Source organism: Panthera tigris, chromosome C1 (genome assembly GCF_018350195.1).
Source record: "Panthera tigris isolate Pti1 chromosome C1, P.tigris_Pti1_mat1.1, whole genome shotgun sequence".
NCBI lineage: Eukaryota > Metazoa > Chordata > Mammalia > Carnivora > Felidae > Panthera > Panthera tigris.
The window spans coordinates 25,392,747-25,412,137 of record NC_056667.1 but is presented as its reverse complement, the minus strand read 5'-3'; the positions used below and the strand labels follow the sequence as shown (position 1 = coordinate 25,412,137).

General features: G+C 47.9%; 1 protein-coding gene across 1 annotated transcript in view; it reads left to right on the top strand.

Moving 5' to 3' along the window:
* Positions 1 to 19,391, top strand: part of CSMD2 (CUB and Sushi multiple domains 2) — a 538,353-nt gene that overhangs the window by 389,801 nt on the left and 129,161 nt on the right. The window contains 3 exon segments of the mRNA XM_042993830.1: positions 3,474 to 3,612; positions 7,566 to 7,753; positions 18,494 to 18,688. Coding sequence (XP_042849764.1) covers positions 3,474 to 3,612; positions 7,566 to 7,753; positions 18,494 to 18,688 — 522 coding nt within the window.

Here is a 19,391-nt window from a genome sequence, read left to right as displayed (position 1 = left end):
ACCGGGCTAGACATTTTAGCTGCATTCTTGCAAATGGAATCACCAGGTGGTAAGTTTTGAGCTCAGGTTCTCCAACCACCGAGTCCGGTGGCTTCACCACAGCAAGCTGTGTGGCCTTAGACAAATTATTTAATCTCCCTGTGCCTCATTTTCCTCTCCTGTAAAATAGGGACAATGATAGCACCTACCTCATCACATTGTTTTGAGGATTAAGTAAGGTCATACTACAAAGCACTTAGAACCACGTCTGGTTCATGGTGAACACAGTGTATGTTAGAAGCCATTCTCGTCATTTTTCTTTTCTTTTTTTTTTTTTAATTTTATAAGTGGGGAAATGGAGGCCCAGAGAAGGGATAGCTTGCCCAAATTCACAGCTAGTAAGCGGGACAATCAGAATTGGAACCCAGGACTGTGTAACTGCAAGTCCGGTGGCCTTTTTCTCAACTCTCGCCCCACAGTACAGCCTGCCCACTCCTTGGCCATCTGGGATGATCAGCCACGTGCTTCCACTCCCTCCTGGGCTTCCATGGTTTGTAAGCTCGAGCCTGGGTCTGCAGGCCAGAACCTGCCTTCTGCTTCTGACTCACAGTAGGGAAAGGACAGGGCATGACTGTGGGTGAGGGGCAGGCACCCTGGATTGGGAGCAAGACCCAGCTTCTAGTTCCAGCCTGCCTTCCCAACCCTGTGGGTCACCTGCTAAAAGGACCAGGCGATGCTAGGATGTTGCCAAGGCCTCATTTAGTCTGCAACAGCTCAGTTGTCCTGCTGGCTTGCCAATGGGATTGGAAAGGGAAGGCATTTCCTTCCTCGGCATACTCCTCAATCAGCTGCAAACAGGAAGCAGCTAGGAGCCTGGCCAGGCCTTGATACACAAATGGCAGAGGGCAGTGAAGCCCACATCGGGGTCCTGAGTGGGAAGCAGGTGCCTGATCAACCGATGCCAGGGAACCATCTGGAGGGGGACTGTGCCATAGCAGAGGCCTAGAACCCAGACAAACTGTGAGCACTTTGGGGGTTGGCAGAAGAACAATACGGGAAGGTTCAGAAACACCCAGACTCACCCCAACCTGTGGCTAACTTAAGGGGGAAACCCCTGTGCCACAAAAGAGTCTCATGCCTGGTGGCCCTTGCTCTAATGGAGGCATCACTGTGCCCCCTTAAAAGGTCCCCTGGGAGTTCAGACTGCCCACATGACCTGCATCAGTTGCTAGGCCATGGGTAGGGTCACTCTCAGGACCAGGCAGTGGGTCCTGCTGTGTTAAGTGCAAGATTTTATCCTGATCACACAGTCTCATTCATGTAACCTCCAGTGCGTCTCATTCATGTAACCCTCTTCTCTAAGAGAGTGCAGGGGAGGAGTGAATGAGACACAAAGCAGACCTGATGAGAGGAACCAACCTTGTTCATAGGCGATCCTGCAGCTGGGGCTGCTCCCCTGCCAGCCTATAGGGAGGAGCACTCCTCTGCTCCTGGCCTGCAAGGGGGAGCACTCCTCTGCTCCCCTGCCAGCGTATAGAGAGGAGCACTCCTCTGCTCCCTGGCCAGCCTATAGGGAGGAGCACTCCTCTGCTCCCCGGCCAGCAATTCCCAGCAGAATAAAATGGGAAAGGGGCATCCTTTGGAGCCAGACAGATGAAGGTCGAGTCTCAGAGTGACTCTGGGCAAGGTCCTTAACCCCCCTGAGTCCCAGCCTCCTCATTTCTAAACGAGGAAGAACAATCCATAGCTCATGGAGCTGTTACGAGATGCAAATGAGATGATGTATGTAATACGCTATACGTCATGTCTGACATATAACAGGTACCCACTTGAGTGTTCTTGGTATTCAAGTTGATACTTGGGATGTACTTTCCATGGGAGGGGAAAAAAACCCACTACTCTTGACCACTCAGGTTTTATGTTCAGCCGTGTTAGGGCTTTTATGGCCCTGAAGACTACTGTTGTTGTTGTTGTTGTTGTTGTTGTTGTTGTTGTTTTGAAAAACCCTGTGGGCATTGATCTAGTGCTTTAAGCCTTACCCTGAGTGAAAGGTACAGCATGAGGCAATAAAACTCAGCTCTGTGACAAGCAATTGGCTGCTCTTAAGTTCAGTCTTGGATACACCCTTGGCTCCTGCCTGTGTGTCACATCTTGGATTTTCTGGCCTCTCCTTGAATGGCTTTCCAGGCTCCGGTGGGCTCACTACTGGCCTGCTCTACTTCAACCTCCAGTTGTGCCCTGTGGTTTTTTTCTCAGACCAGGCCATATTTACAGTCTCGGCCAGATTTCCTGTTAGTGACCCCGTATACTTTCCAGCCTCCCCTTTCTCACACCCTACTGCTACAGCACAGTGACCCAGCCATTCAGGGAAGAACCTGATTCAGAATCTGGGAAATGCCCCCACAGGGCTCTGGGCAAGCAACTTCTTGTATCGCCAGCCAATTTCCTGCTGCCCGCCTGCTTGAAAGGCCTGTCATCTCAAGCCAGATGGGGTGGGGACCACCATGGCCTAATGGAGCTCCGTCATATCTCCATACAACTGAGGGGCACACATTCTCTCAGACAAGGTCTTCCGGAAAATTGGAAGGTGTCTGCATCCCCAAGCAGATGCCGAAAGCACTGACAGCCAGGAGCCCGGCCACACTTGGCGGGTGAACGTGATTGTGTTTTTCGCTCCTCCTGGCAGCGAGTGACGTGGAACGCGGGATAAACACCCACAAAGCTCACCTGAAAACTGGATGTGAGGCAGTGGAAGGAGACCATGTGTTTCAAATGTCTCAGAGATGAATAAGGGCTCCAAATACTGACTACTTACTGTATGCCAAATGCTTTAACCACCTCTCCAAAATTTTTACTACCATCCCCAAGGGAAATATAATGTCTTCCTGCAATAGAGAAAGGATGCTGAGGTCCAGAGAGGTTAGGTAAATTCCCTAAGGTCACATAGCCAGGAAGTGGCAGAGCCAGATATTTTGTCTTTGTTTTTAATAATTTCCTGAGGTGAGGGGCACCTGGGTGGCTCAGTCGATTAAGCATCCGACTTCAGCTCAGGTCATGATCTCATAGTTCGTGAGTTCAAGCCCCACGTCAGGCTCTGTGCTGACAGCTCAGAGCCTGGAGCCCGCTTCAGATTCTGTGTCTCCCTCTCTCTCTGCCCCTTCTCCGCTCACGCTCTGTCTCTCTCTCTATCAAAAATAAACACTAAAAACTAAATAATAATTTCCTGAGGTGAAATTCATGTAACATAAAATTTGCTATGTTAAAATAAATGCTTCAGTGCCATCTGGTGCATTCACAATGTTGTACAACCACCACCTCTGCTAGTTCCAAAACATTTCTGTCACTTCAGGGTACAACCTTGTACCCATTCCATCCCGCCCTGCCCTTGGCCCCTCGAGCCAGGTTTTAACCCCCCTGCACTGTGCCTTACCAGTGCCCAAGAAAACGTGACCCGGTGAGGGGAAAGTCTGACCCTTGTCTTCCTGTCTCCCCAGCTCCCTGCGGGGGAGACCTGTCGGGTCCATCAGGAGTCATTCTGTCACCAAATTACCCAGAACCTTACCCGCCAGGCAAGGAGTGTGACTGGAAAGTGACCGTCTCTCCGGACTACGTCATCGCCCTGGTATTTAACATGTATGTACCTTTCCCCCGGGTGGGAGATGAGGGGTTCAGAGCAACTAGGGGTTTTAGACCCCGGTGTCCAGGTGAGTGCACATAGGCGTGCCAGGGGCAGAGTTCTCCATTCCGTGGAAGGTGAAGGAGTCCAAAGGAAGGAAACTAGCATTTATTGGATGTCTCCTGTGTGCCCCGAGCTGTGCTCTGTGGTTTTACACATACTATCTTATTTAATCCTTATGATAATTGATGAAGTAGCTATTATTCTATCTTTTTTTTTTTTTTTTTTTTTTTTTTAACCTCCAAAGGTGTTGAGATTCAGAAAGCAGGGCCTCGCTGGATCCTTTTTCCCCTGCTCTCCTGTGTTTTCCCCTTCTGTTGCCACCTGGCCCCTTCCATCACGCTCCCTAGAGGGGAACAGGCTCAAGTTTTTCTCAGGTTTTCCCCCATCCAGCTCCTGCACGGTCTCCTTCATCCCTCTAGAGGCAAACTCTTCAAAAGAATCATCTCTGCTTGTGTCTCCGTCCTGACCTCCTGTTCACTCTCCAACCACTGAAATCTGGGTTCGGCCTCCACGGTCCCGCTAGCAACTCCATTGATAAAAGACACCAGCGAATTCCTGGTTGCCGCACAAAATGGAACTTTCCATGTTTTAGCCCATGGCACTTCTCGCTCGCTCCCTCCATCCTTACCCTGCTTTTTCTCCTTGGTTTCTGTGAAGTTCCTCCCTTCTGGTTCTCCAGCTTTCTGTGACTTTGTGGCTTCCTTTTCATGGCCCCCTTCCCTGGCCAGGCTCTATCTCCAGCCTCTCCCCTCCTCATCCACACTTCCTTCCTGGACCAGCCCATCTGCTCCAATGGCTTCACCCTCCTCTTGTAACCTGGAGACTCCACGCAACCACTGCCCAGACTGTCTTCTGAGGTGCAGCCTCCCATTTCCAACTGGTGGAGGTCTGGTACCCGCAGCAGTGCGTACAGAACTAAGCATATGACTTCTCCCCTCAGAAGAGCTCTCTTCTGACCCCTAGGGAGTGCCGCCATCATGCACCTGCCCTGCTCCTTCCATTAGTGAGCAAGGCTTGGAGCCTGTGTGGCCTTAATTCTCCTCACATTTTCCCCTCTTCTCTGGCCTCCCAGCTACTGCCTTGCTTGAAACCCTTATTATTTCTCAACTAAATTACTACCGTAGTCTCTCCTGACTGGTTCCTCTGCCCCCATCTTCCTCCCATGCCAACCTCTTCTCGAGCCGGCTGTCAAAGTGACCTTGTCTGGCAAAAATGCTAAAATAGCCACCTCATTTTCCATTTGAACATATGATAATGTGCTACTCAGCAGTAAAAAGGAATGAACTACTGATACAGGCAACATGGCTGAATCTCAAAAATACCATGCTGAGCAAAAGAAAACAGATACAAAAAAAGACATAATGTATGATTCCACTTACATGAGATTTTAGGATCAGCAAAATAAGTCTATGGTGATAAAATTCTGTTCGGTGGTGGCTTCTCAGGGTAGGGAGGGTTGACTGGGAAGGGGAACATTCCAGGACGCTGGAAACATCCTGGGTCTTGTCATACGTGTGTCAAAACCGATAGGGTGGTATACTTAATTGCTGATCATTTCATGGGGTGTGAGTTATACCTCGACTTGAAAACGAAGACACAAACAGATACGTCTTTTATTTTAAAATCCTGTAGTGGCTATACCTCCATCCTATAAAATCAGAATGTTGAGGGACACCTGGGTGGCTCAGTCTCTTAAGCGTCCAACTCTTGATTTCGGCTCAGGTCGTGATCTCATGGTTCATGAGTTCGAGCCCCACATGGGGCTCTGCGCTGATGGTGCGGAGCCTGCTTGAGATTCTCTCTGTCTCTGCCCCTCCTCAGGTCCCACTCTCTCTCTATCTCAAAATAAATCATTAAGCTGTAAAAAAAAAAAAAAAAAAAAAAACTTTGGACTTTTCAGTCCCATCTATCTGGCCTCTGCCTACCTCTCCATTCAGTAACCCCCCCAACCCCAACCCCATTCTAACCCCTGAGCTCCAGCCAGACTGAACTACCCACAGCTTCAAGACTATTTCTTGCCCTTGTGACTTCACCCCTGCTTCTCCTTTCTTGGCGACTTCCTTTTCTCTCCTTGTCCAACTACTAAGGGTCTCTGCATCTCCCAAAACTTCCTCCAGCTTGGCCTCCACGAAAGCTTTCACTTCCTCCTCCCCGAGGAACTTTGTGTTGTGATCCCATGTGCCTGTACAGACCTCATGCTTTGCTTAGTTGTCTTCCCATCCATCGCTTCCTTTGGCCCTATCGCCATCTTGAAGGAGGGGTGTCATCTGATAGATCCCTGTGTCCCGAGCACCTTGCACAGTGCCCGGCACATTGAGAGTGCTCAGCAATGATGGAAGGAAGGCAGGGACAGACAGAAGGCAGTTAGGAAGTGGCAGAGAGATCATCTGTGACCAACACTGGCTCTCTCCAAAACACTCCCCTCGTGACTTGGGAAAGAGCACATTGGCTGGAAGCTGAATTATGGGAGCAAGAAGACCATACCACCTAGAAGTGGTGGTGTGACCCTGCCGCTGACCCCAGTGCGAGGTGCCATGGAGGAAGGAGGCCGATACACATCTGGCTCCACCCCCCTGTAACTTTCGGATCCCCATCCCATCCCCCTGCCAGCCCAACCCACTTTGTCCTAGAGATGTCACGGTCCCCCTCTCTCTGCCACATGTCTTAGCTAAAGAGTAGAACTGCTATTTCATTCTTAGCTGGGCCAAAAGGAATATCTGAGTATCGCAGCCCGTGGCTCAGCTCTAAACAAGTTTGCATCAGAAATCTGTTCCCAACTCACATTCTGTCATTTTCATCTTTGCACACCTGATTAGTATCCATTGCTTTGTTGCATACGTACCTAAGACTGGACTCACTGCATCACAGGGCAGGCATATGTTCAGATCTAGTAGGTGTTGTGAAACAGTTTTCCCAAGTGGCTGAGCAAATTTACCTCCTGCCCACAGGGCCCGAGAGCGCCAGGGGCTCCACGGTCTCTCCAGTCTTGGTATTTCCCATCATTTTCACTCTGGCCAATCCGGTGGGATCAATGACACTGAAGAACTCTAATATTCAATTTGCCAAACTAAGACAGTTTTTTTAAATGGATTTTTTCCCATGCGAAAGTCAAAATAGCCAAGAAAGAGGCATGCTTGTGGGTGCCAGAGTGGGATGGTTGCAAATCCCAAGGAGAGCTGAGAACTGGCTTGGGGATAAGGGGACGAAGCCGAGCTCTTCATGAGAACGGACCCCTTCCTGCCTGGGAATGGCTCCCTGGGTGACTCTTTGCTCTTGGAAAAGGAGGTGCAGATAGCACATTACAGAGAACATCAGAGGCAAATAAGTGGACTGCTCTAGCTGACCACTCGGTATGTAGAATTGGTAACTCATTTTCCCTTGTGCGCACAGCATAGTGAATACAGACAACAATATTGTATTACAATCATCAAACTTGCTGAGAAACTAGATCTTAATTATTCCAGCCACTAGAAAGAAGTGATAACTATGTGACGTGATGAAGGGACTAATTGTCACTACTTTGGCAATCATATTACATCATATAAATGTAGCCAGTGGACATGTTACACTCCTTAAATTTACACAATATTGTATGTCAAGTGCATTCCAATTAAAAATATTTGTGCAGAAAGAGGCTGCTAGATTTTCAGCTCCAGGTTTCCAGACACCAGCTCTGGGACCTGTCCCCTCTGCCCCCATGCCTGACTTCTCCATCTCCTCGCCTGACTGGGAGGCCATCAGGGGGCTTTACCATTTTCCCCCTAGCCAGGAAGTGTCAGGAGTTGGGTGCCGGTGGGGTGACGGGCTCACTGTCTGGGAGGCCCCATCCTTTGGTTGAGAGCCTAAAGCACAGTATGAGCCTTTTTTGACCTTAGTGGGGTGGGGGTGGGATGTTTTTGTTCCCCAGCTTTAACTTGGAGCCAGGCTATGACTTCCTCCATATCTACGATGGACGGGACTCCCTCAGCCCTCTCATAGGAAGCTTCTATGGCTCCCAGCTTCCAGCCCGCATTGAGAGCAGCAGCAACAGCCTCTTCCTCGCCTTCCGCAGTGACGCGTCCGTGAGCAGTGCTGGCTTCGTCATCGACTACACAGGTAGGGCCCTGGTGGCAGAGAGTAGTGAGGGCAGGGCCAGTGAGACCTGGCAGAGGGGAGGGGTAGTGAGGAGGGCCCTGGGCTGGGTCACCAGCAGCCTCCGCCGGCCCTGGCACCACTGAACCTGCAGAGAGCCCCTGCCTTCCCTGCGGCCCTATGGGTGGTTTAGCCTTTCTCACCTATGTGCCCCAGGCCTTGGAGAAAGTGGGGGGCTGGCATTCTTCTCGCACTTCATTTCTATCTCCACATCTCTGCTCTTCTTCTGTCCTTTTTCTGTGAGGGTCATTCCTTGCTCTTCTTTTATAACCTCTGTCCAGACCTAACAGCTCACAGAGGCTCTGATGTGAGGCTCAGTCTTCCTGTCTTCCTCAAAGTCTCCCACCATCCCGGGAACTTCAGTGCCCACGTGGACGGCTCATCCAGCTTCTTGGCTATACTCTGGCACCGTGTCGTAGCCTGGCCCTTTCTGATACTTCCTGATTCCGACCCTCACCCCTCCAGCTGTCCCATTCTTTTGCTGCCATTGTATTTTGAATTAAGGCAAGCTGAACAGGATAGAGGTCAAAGCAGGGGTCAGCACATGTTTTCTTAAAGGACCAGATAGTCAATATTTTAGGCTTGTGAGGCATATGGTCTCTGTCACAACTACTCAGCACTGCTGCTGGGGTAGCCTAAGACCAAACATAAAGGAACGGGCATGGCTGTGTTCCAAAAAGCATCTATTTAACAAAAAAGCAGGGGCGCCTGGGTGGCTCGTCGGTTGAGTGTCAGACTTCAGCTCAGGTCAAGATCTCACAGTTCATGGGTTCAAGCCCCGCATCGGGCTCTGTGCTGACAGCTCAGAGCCTGGAGCCTGCTTCGAATTCTGTGACTCCCTCTCTCTCTGCCCCTCCCCCACTCGCACTCTGTCTCTTGCTCTCAAAAATTAAAACATTAAAAACAATTAAAATTAAAAAAAAAAAAAAGCAGGCCTCGCTCCCTGCCTGGTCAAGAGCCTAGACTGTCAGATAAACTGGGTTCTGGGCTCATGTTTGCTAGTTAGCAGTTGTGTGGCCTTGGGCGAGTTATGTAACCTCTTGAAACCTCCATTCCTTCATCATAAAACGAGGGTGGCTTAATCCCTGCCTCACAGAAATGCTGTGAAGATCAGTGATTCTGTGCAGCCAAGCCCCTGGCCCGGTGCCTGGCACGTCTCAGGCATCCTATAATGTCTAAGCAGCAGCCATAGTAAGAGTGGCTCCAGGCTCTGGGCCACTCCAAGTTCTTCTATCCTGTTATTGTCTTCATGACCTTTTCTTCCTTAATCGTCCCAGACGCCTTTATCCAAATCCTAGATCCACTTCTTGCTTGATTGGTGAGCTTGGCAGGCTATTATCTCTTGGAAGCCATTCCTCCATCTATAAAGTGGTGGTAATAATAATTACATTGCAGAAGGTTAAAATTAAAAGATATTTTATACATCCATATTATATGCATGAGTACAATGCCCAGTAGGTACTGAACACTCTACAGATACTCTAGAGATGATGGATTTTGTTATTGTTGCTCTCAGCCAAGTTCACCCAGGCCTCATCAGCCTGTGTGGACAAATGGGGTCATATTACCAGTTAAAATTTAAAAAGTTTCTGGCTCATGTCCCCCACTTGCATAGTGTAGGACCTCAGCAACCTTTGAAAGTGTTCCTTAATTACAGATTTCTGGCAACTGCTGGGAATAGCTCACATGCGCTCACAAATAACACCAATCATAACAATAGCTAACTTAGCAACTACCAACCGCCAGTGTGGTCCTAAGTACTTCACATCCATCAACACATCAAAATCCCCAAAACTATCGCTTGTCTGCTATTTGTCAGGTACGGTTCTAGAAGATACTTCGTGCACAAAGTAGAGAATGTGTTGCTGTGGTCTTCCCTTCCCGTGGGGCTGGCCGAGATGATGGATATTTTGCTGACCTCTCTTCCTGAAGACGCCTGCCATTCAATAAACCTCCCATTCCCGAATCCTCCTATATCAGAACAAACACAGTCACATAGTGTGGAATTCTAACAGCAGCACAACTTAGACTCAGACTGGGACCTGTCACTCTGCCAGCCCCGCTGCTGTATTGTCATCTTCGCTTTTCTTATTGTTCACCTCTTGCATCACACTTACAGAAAGAACAGAAGTACCCTCAAGTCCCCTGCCCCCCTGGCCCTTCTGTTGCAGCCTTGCAAAATGGCATCCTTCATCGCACCCACGTGCAAGTGGCTGAGCATGACCAGAAAAAGTCACACAAATGTGGCACTTGGAGCCACCGCAAATGATGTCTTTTAACCCTAGACGAGCATTAGCAACCACCTGAGCCACCTCCAACCTGTCCTACCTGGGGTCTTCTCCCTGGTGGAGATTCCAAAATGTCACCCCACATGTCACCCCATGATGAGATGATCATCATCTGTGGAAACAGTAAGCTACTGGGTAGAAATCACGGTCTCCTGGCTGCAGGCATCTCTCCCCCCATCCCCTCCACTGAAGCCACGGCCTAGAGCCACGCTTTCAGGGCCTCTTTCCCAATGAAGCCCCTTCCACTTTCAACTGTTGGCCCAAGACCACATCTACAGGGACCCCAGCTCTGAAACACAGCCCCAAGGAGTAAGGCCTTCCAGGCTGCCATCTGAGCCAGCCAAGCAGCTAAGAGGCCAATCACTGGGACGAAGGGAGAGGTGATGCCCACCCATGCACCCTCTGCTGCCTTGTTAGCATCTGTGGTTCAAACACCAAGATAAATGCGCATGTTTGGTGCAGGAGGTACCTGGTGAGGCCTGAGGCAGCTTTCCCTCCTTCTCGGGTGGCACACTCCCTAATATTAGTCCCTTCTCTACTATGGCCTCAGCCGCTGGTCAGGCATCCCATTTCGTGGGACCCTTGCCTTGCCGCCTGGTCTCCTCCACATCCCAAGATCTCTGGATTCCTGGAATGGATCTACTCTGCTGCCAGATCCCATGGCCTCGATGATATCCCCCCATGTTCAATATCTTTATGGGGTGGCCTCCATCACTTACTAACAGTATGGCCTTAAGCAAGTCGCCTACCTTCCCTGAGCATCCCTTCCTCACCCATCAAGGAGGGACAGCACACTACATGGAAGAGGTGGTGTGAGGGTAGTGGACAGGAACAGCACCTAGCACAGGGCCCAATGCCAGTAGGTAGTAGGCACATACTTTGATCCACCTTCTCTATCCGATTGCCTTCTTTTCTGTGTAATGGGTATTTCATTTGTTCTGCTCTTGTTTGGAAAAGAGAAGGGTTTGGAGCCTTCCTCATGGGGCTAGCCCAGTATGATGCAGTCAGTACATTTTCTTTCCTGTTTCATTTTCTTTTCAGTAGAATGCAGTCAGTACCTTTTCTGTTTACTGAAGCTATAAAGTGGGAGATGGTGTTCTGCATACATATACGTATGAACGTGAAATATTTATAACATGAATATTGGTGACGTGTATGTATGTGTATCCTATATATGTCTCCTGTCCATGGCAAAGAATTTAGACGCTGTGTTCTGCAAGTCCATAGAACACCATAGACTGAGACGTAGCCCACGAAGGACTTGCACACTGAGGCAGGTCTGAATCCTTAGGAAGAGAAGAATTGGCCTCATCCATCTATATGCCATCTTGTTTCCAGAGGCAGAATGCTGTCTTTCAGAGAGTACCGCCTCCCCGCTCTCCCCAGCTGAAGTGAAAGGGGCTTCATTGGGAAACCAGACCTGGAAGTATGGCTCTAGCCTGTGGCTTCAGTGGAGCAGATGGGGGAAAGGTGACCACAGCCAGGATGCCATGAGTATGGGGATTTCTACCCAGTACCACACTGTACCCAGGATGATGAGATGATTTAGGGCTCCTCTAATGCTGAGTATCTGGGTCCTCCTGGGGGCTGTGGCTTCAGGGTCCTGGATTAGAAGATGAGAGGAGCCACATAGAGAGATGTTGCTGGACTTAGCTGAGCTTAGCCCAGTGGCAACCACTCTTTGAGGTCAACCCCTCCTCTGACCAGAGGCACACAGACCAGGGGCCTTGCCCCACATCCTGCCAACTTCCCAAGTGGGAAGCAGAAATAGTGTGGTCGCATCTGAGTCCGGGATCCTTGAGTTTCAAATTGAGAAACCCACTCAGACCAAATTCAGCAAAAAAAGGGTAGAGGGGGAGGGTAAAAATGCAAAGACCTGAAACTCATTCAAAACCAACTTGAGACAGAAAGGAAACTTTATTATAAGAAAAGTAATGGCCAATATAATTTAAGCCAAAAAGTGTACTGTATTTTAACAGTACACATCACAAAAACCCCCTCTAACATAACACAAAAAGGGAATATATTTTTCATAAACTTCCAAGGGATTGAGATCAGGAAGGGAGAGTCGAAGGTTGAGATTGGCTCCTGTCTCCAGGACCACTTGGTCTCCTCCCTGCTTCATCCTCTTTTTGCAGATCAATGGTCATTGCCTCCGCTAGGGCAAGTATGTCCACCTCACTCTTGACTCTGAATTATTTCCCAGTTTGTGTCCCAGTTCCAAATCCCAAAGGACTTGAAGACTGACCAGGCTTAAGGCAAGCATCCATTGACCAATGTCATGGAATTAGGCTTCTTCATAAGGGGCAAAGGCAGATCATGCATTTTTACTCTTCTGTTCACACAATAGATATTTATTCAGTACCTTCTATATGCCAGACCCTGTTATAGGGGCTGAGAACAAAACAAAGTTCCTGCCTCCATGGACTTCACGTGCCAGTGACAACCAGACAGGTAGACATTTATGCTACCAATGAGATCTTGGAGACTCACCTAATTATAAGGCAGTGATGGGAGAGTTTGTAGGTGTCTCTCTTCAGTTGCTGCTGGAAGGTGGTTGTGATGTCTGTGTCATTCTAGGCAGGTCTTCTAGATGATTCTGAATGCAATCATGTCATTTGTGGATTTTTATAAGACTGCTCTGAGGCGTTCTCATCTGAATTCAGCTACCTGGGTAGCTTTACCCTTTGCTAGAAGGAAACAGGGGAAAATAAGTAGGATCTTGTTTTTTTGATACAATTACTAAAAATGAGTCCCAGAGAGACTTACTGTCTTTCCCTAAGCCAAAAACATTGGAAAATGGTGGTGGTGGGTCAGGGGGAGGGGAGGCGGAGCTTTACTGTCATTTTCCAGCAGGTGTGGTGGCTTCCTTCTGGGCAGGGACAGGCTAGCATGTTCATGCATGAGTGTGGAAGCCACTCACTCACTCAAAAAAATGCTTACTGAGCTCTCACCTCATGCCGCACCTTGTGCTAAATATGGAGGCTATGGCAGTGGGCACAGTGGTCATGGTCCCTAAGGTAACATAAAGGTGAGTGAGGGAAACAGACAACAAATACATAGATCAACGAGGAGTAAGAAGCGGAAGTTAGGAAAGAGCAAGCTGCTGAGAAAGAGAAATGGGGAGTCTGCCTCAGAATGGCAGTTGGTGAAGGTGAAGGCTTTGCCCAGCAGGCATCATTTAAACAGACCTCAAGGTTGAGAAGAAGCCCACTGTGCAAGAACAGGGTTGGGGGAGTGTTTCAGACAGAGGGAGTTTGAAGAAGTTCAGAAGAAGAGTTTGAAGCCTGTGTTGGAGAACCTGAAATAACTCAGGAAAGACCAAGGTCAGCTTCTACCAAAAGGTACTAAAAGCACCTGTTTTCTCTTTTAAGCCCTTGGCTGGAACACTACGAGCCAAGGAGTTGCAACCAGGTTTCCACACTGCTCCCACTACCACCACTACCAGGAACCACCACTGCCATGGGTCTTTCTTTTTATTTATTTTATTTATTTTTTTATTTAAACTCAAGTTAATTAACATACAGTGTAGTCTTGGCTTCAGGAATAGAACTCAGTGGTTCATCAGTTATATATGACACCAGTGCTCATCCCAAAAAGTGGGTTGCCTTAATGCCCATCACCCATTTAACCCATCCCCTCACCCATCTCCCCTTTAGCAACCCTCCGTCAGTTCTCTGCATTTAAGAGTCTCTAAAGGTTTTCCTCCCTCTCTGTTTTTATCTTATTTTTCCTTCCCTTCCCCTATGTTCATCTGTTGTGTTGCTCAAATTCCACATATGAGTGAAATAATATGATATCTGTCTTTCTCTAACTGACTTATTAGCATAAGTCAGCATAATACCGCTTAGCATACCGCTTAGCATAATACCGTCCTTGTTTCCATCCATGTTGTTGCAAATGGCAAAATTTCTTTCTTTTTCATTGCCGAGTAGTATTTCACTGTATAAATAAATAAGTAACTGTATACCCACATCTTCTTTATCCATTCATCAAAGACATGAACAGACACTTTTCCAAAGAAGACATCCAGAGGCTAACAGACACATGAGAAGATGCTCAACATCACTTATCAGGGAAATACAAATCAAAGCTACAATGATCACACCTGTCAGAATGGGTCTTTCTTTTTAAATTCAAAATGGAAATACCTTCACTTTTTGCCTATTTTAAAAGTAAAATGTGTTTGCTGGAAAAATGCAGACAATACAGAAGCACATAAGATGTACTCTAAACACTTAACACCTACCGTTACTACCATCCCCTGAAGCACCATTGTTAACAGTTTGTTATCTTATTCCAGATATTTTTTATAAAAATAAAATAATGTGAATTCTATAACAAGGGTTAGAAAACTTTTTTTCTATAAAGGACCAGACAGTAAATAGTTAGGCTGAGCAAACCACATAGTTTCTGTTACATCGGCTCAACTCTGCTGTTGTAATGCCGAAAGAGCCATAGACAGTATTTAAACAAATAGGGGAGGTTGTGTTCCAGTAAAACTTTATTAAAAACTTTATACAAAAACAAGCAGTGAGACTGTGGGCTATAGTTTGCTGATCCCTTTTCTATATGAATAGAGATCACACCATATGTACTAATCTGTCATATGGGTTTGTTTTTACTTTGTTTTTGGTTTTTGTCCAATGATAGATCATGATCATTTTTCCATATCAGTATTCAAAGACTTTTGCAATTCTTTTTAAAGCCTGCTTGTATTTCAGTGGATGGCTGTAATCCAATCTTTTTAACCAGTTCCTTACTGGTTGCGTGTGCATATTGCTATTTTCAGTGTCTTGCTATTACAGTGTTTAGAAATGTTCCTTATCTATTAGGACAAAAAGAAGCTGGTTCTTTTGCTATTCCCATTTTGGGCTTGGTGTTTATTTATTATTATTGCACTGATATTTCAGTCATTACAGTTTTATCATTCACAGCCGAGCTCTGGTTTGGCTGACTAAAGACCTGATTTTGGTCTTAATTCCACTTCTTACCAGCTGAATGGCTTGGGAAACTCATTTAGCCTCTCTGATCACCACATTTCTCATCTGTAACCTGAACAGGAGCACACCTGGCCCTGCCTGCTGCAGAGGCTATTGTGAGGCACAAATGAGATAACAGATTGGAAAGTACGTTGAAAATTATAACGTGATATTCCTCTGTAAGGGGCTATCATCATTATCATTACCCTTGTCATTTTCATTAATGTGATAATGCTCAGAATGATGAGCTCTTCTTGCTCTGACATGTGAGTAACTATAAAATACAGTCTGTAGTTGCGATCATTGATGTGACTGTGGATTTTCCAAGCCCTGGGGTGTTCAGCCAGTCAATTCAGCATCCATTTATTAAGCGTCCATTGTGTGCCAAACAGAGCCAGCTCCAATACCAAGTTCTGTGCTAATTGCCAGGGTTATGAAGAGAATAGGTAAAGGTTCCTGTCCTTTAGGAATTCAGAATCCACTGGAAGGAAATAGACTTATCCAACCTACCAACATGCTATCACTACAACATGCTATCAACGCCACACATGCTATCATTCAGGAAATAAAAACAGAATTCTGCCAGAGAGAAGGCAAAGTACAGGAAACTTGCTCAAGAGAAGGTGGCGTTGAAAAGTGTAGGAGTTTGGGGTGCCTGGGTGGCTCAGTCAGTTAAGCATCTGATCTTGATCTCACCATTTGTGAGTTTGAGCCCCACATCAGGCTCTATGCTGACAGCTCAGAGCCTGGAGCCTGCTTCAGATTCTGTGTCTTCCTGGCTCTCTGCCCCTCCCCCACTTACACTCTGTCTCTCCCTCTCTCAAAAATAAATAAACATTAAAAAAAGAAAAAAGAAAAGTGTAGGAGTTTTTGCGATATGGAGAAGAGAAGAAAGGACTCTCTGACGGTGTAAAGTTCTGGGACAGACATGCCCAGCTATTACCCAAAAGCACAGCTTCTTATGTGAGGTAGAAGTTTATTCTCCTTCCTATAAAAGAAATCTAGAGATTGTCATCCAGGGATGATGAGGTGACCCCTTCCCCAACCCTGGCTCCTCTTGCCTTTCCGCTCTACCATGCTAGGACATGGTTCCCATCCTCATGGTTATCTCAGGATCCAAGATGGAGACTGGAATTCTAGTCATCATCTCTAAGTTCAGACTACGGGGAAGAGGAAAGAAGGAAAAAAAAGAAGGACTAATGAGCATTCTCTCAGCTGGGTCACTTGCTCTTAGGCAGGCTTTCTATAAGTCCCACATTTATCCACTTGCCAGGCACTGGACTAGAGCAGTAAATAAAACTGGATAACTTCCTCATGAACCTGCACTCTAGTTGAGAGAGATAGGAAAAAATGGATGAACATTTAGTGCATGAGATAGTATTGGTGCCAGTGCAGGGAAACAAAGCAGAGAAAGGTGACCAGGAGTGCTGGGGAGAAGAATATCAAAAATTTAAATAGCTAGTCAAGGAGGTGTCTCTAAGAAGGTGACACTGTTAAATCCTGAAGGAGCAGAGAGAGAGCCATGCAGTTGAAGAAACATTCCATGAACAGCAGCCAATGTGGTTGGAACAAAGTTAGCAAAGGGATGATAGGAGTTGAGATCATAGAGCGGTGGGGATTGGGGACAGAAGACCCAGGACTTTTAGACCCATAAGGATTTGGGCTTTTACTCTGAGTGAGACAGGAGACTGTCTGACTTGACTGTGTTTACATCTCTTTGGCCAGATGTAGCTGCTTGGAAAGCTAGAAGATGTAGATTTTAGCTGGTGCCTTGGTAGTCTGGATAAAATCTGGTTTCTATTATTTAAGGATGAAGGGGAGAAGTGGATACTGGGGGGCCCCAGCTAGTTCTGTCCCTTATGAGCTTCTCTGAGCTTATGAATTTCTCTGAGCTTCAAATTAGGTTTGACCGACTTTAATTTGTAAAAAGGACAGATGAAATATAAGACATGGTGACAGTTCCCTGTAACTCTGTGATTCTCAGATGGGTTACCTAATGGCCAGTTCTATTCTGGCCAGAGCCAGTGAGCTTAGGGAAAGGACAGGTTTGATTGAGGGGTGAAGGTGACATGCCATAGGACCCATGAGGAAACCACTGAGGTGTCCTCTGCTAGATAAGGGACCATTTTCTGGGTCCCACTTGAGTTTAAATGTAGTAGCATATCCAGGACTGCTGCCCCCTTAGCCATAGGCAAAGACAAAGAGCAGGGCCATCATAGGGCTCAAATGCAAGAGTGGCTGGACTTGGCAGGATGTGGATGCTCAGAGCCCCATCCCATCAGTCAGTGGGCTGACTGGCAGCTGAGCATCCCCTCGAGCAGTGGCTGCTTCATATTGGCAGCCTAAAAGATGCCCAGGTGACAAGGACAGCCTCAGCAAAATTCCTCAGCTATTCATCCCTGAACTCTGAGCCCTTCTGTTCTGGTTCTTTCCTCCTTAAATCTGTTATTTGAACTTCTGAACTTCTGAGTCCACCTGCGAGGGCTGTCAGCACCTTTTTGTGAGCCCCATCCCTAGACCTCCCTGTAGCATAGCCTCCAGGAGTCTAATGGAATCCTGATACTCAGTGGCATTTCCCTGACACTGCCCAGCCATGATGACGGGCCTCTTGACCACCAGCGGTCTTTGACCAAGGAGGATGAGGAAAAGCAGTGCCAGTGCAAGTGAGCAATTGGCTCCCAAGAGCTGCTCAAGATTCCCAGCTGATGGTGAGGGAGGCTGCACAGTGCCCTTTTCCAGAGATGGGGGTTCCCGAGTCGTGCTCTCAATCGCTCAGGCAGCACCAAGTTCGCTCTCATAGAGGGACAGAGTAGATGCCTGTTAGGTGCATCATGGATGCCTAATCGGAGAGACATATATGCCACAAAAATCAGGTAGAAAAAAATACTACTGTTTTAATAAACTAGCAGGCACCCAATACCCCGATGCAAAACCCTGGAAAACTGTTTAACCCTAGATAAGTCCGGAGGTTAAAGTAGGGTTTCCCTTATGATAAAAATTCTTTATCTGGAATTTAAAAAAATAAATAAATAAAATAAAGTAGGGTTTCCTACTTCCTTCCTAAATCTAAGGACTGGTGCCCTTGCAATCAGAAGTATCTGCAAGGTATAGATATGACAGCAGTCAGCCTTCCCTGGAGAGAGTGGGTCAAGGAGTGACAGAGGGCCCCTAAGGTGTAGCTGCAACTCGCTCCTTTGTGGATCAGGGCAAGAATGTGGAGGAGGAGAGGGAAAATTTCATTCTCCAAGATGATCTCCAGCCCTAGATTTAGAGACGTTTTCGGACCTGAAGGGAAAAGAACCAGAAATCCCAAATCCCCATATGCCCTGTGGCTAATTAGAGTCCGGGTCTCCTCTTGGCTGTTGCACCATGGAATTAGGCCACTAATGAGTTGTGTGTGTGTGTGCGTGTGTGTGTGTGTTTCTTTTTTCCAGAAAACCCACGGGAGTCGTGTTTTGACCCTGGTTCCATCAAGAACGGCACGCGAGTGGGGTCCGACCTGAAGCTGGGCTCCTCCATCACCTATTACTGCCACGGGGGCTACGAGGTTGAGGGCGCCTCTACCCTCAGCTGCGTTCTGGGGCCTGATGGGAAGCCCGCGTGGAACAACCCCCGACCAGTGTGCACAGGTGGTGGGACAGGGGCGGGAAGGAGTCAGAGGGAGTGAGGGCATGCCAGAGGCAGAAGGGGCTGTCAGCTGGGGGAAGGGAGGCATGGGACATGGTCCTAAGAGCGGGCTCTTTGAGTTCACTGTGAATGAGAGAGGCTGGTAATTCACCAGGTAGACGGTCCCTACCGACATGTCCTCTCTCAGACCACCTAGTGTGCCCACTCAGATAGAGGCCATCATCAGTGGCCCCCAGACATGCCAGCAAGTCGTATGAGGGAGACTGGAGGTTAAAGATAACCTGGGCTTAGGGAAAGTCACTGAGAGATCATATGTGTAAAACTAAGGCCAGCAGGGTGGGCTGACTTCCAGCAGGGTCTGGCTTAGCTCTGGGGCCCTGACGAGAGATGGATGGAGTGTCAGAACTTCAAGAGTGTGGTGGCCACCCCAAGTTGGAAAGCAAGGAGGCCCCTTTGCCCAGGTGAGAGAGGCTGGCTCTCAGGGCCACCCCTCATAGAACTGGGCACCTTGGATGGGAACAGAAGGTGGCTGGGCCGCATGGGACAGCTGCTCCCAGTGGGGCTAGCCTGGGGGCACTAACTCATGTGGAGACATGCCTGGGGCAGACATCGGCCATGGGGCAGAAGGTCAGTCCTAGGCCCCTGTGCCTCCAGGGACTGGTGCTAGTGTTACTAGTTAGGGAGCAGGGTCTGACATGTGCCCAG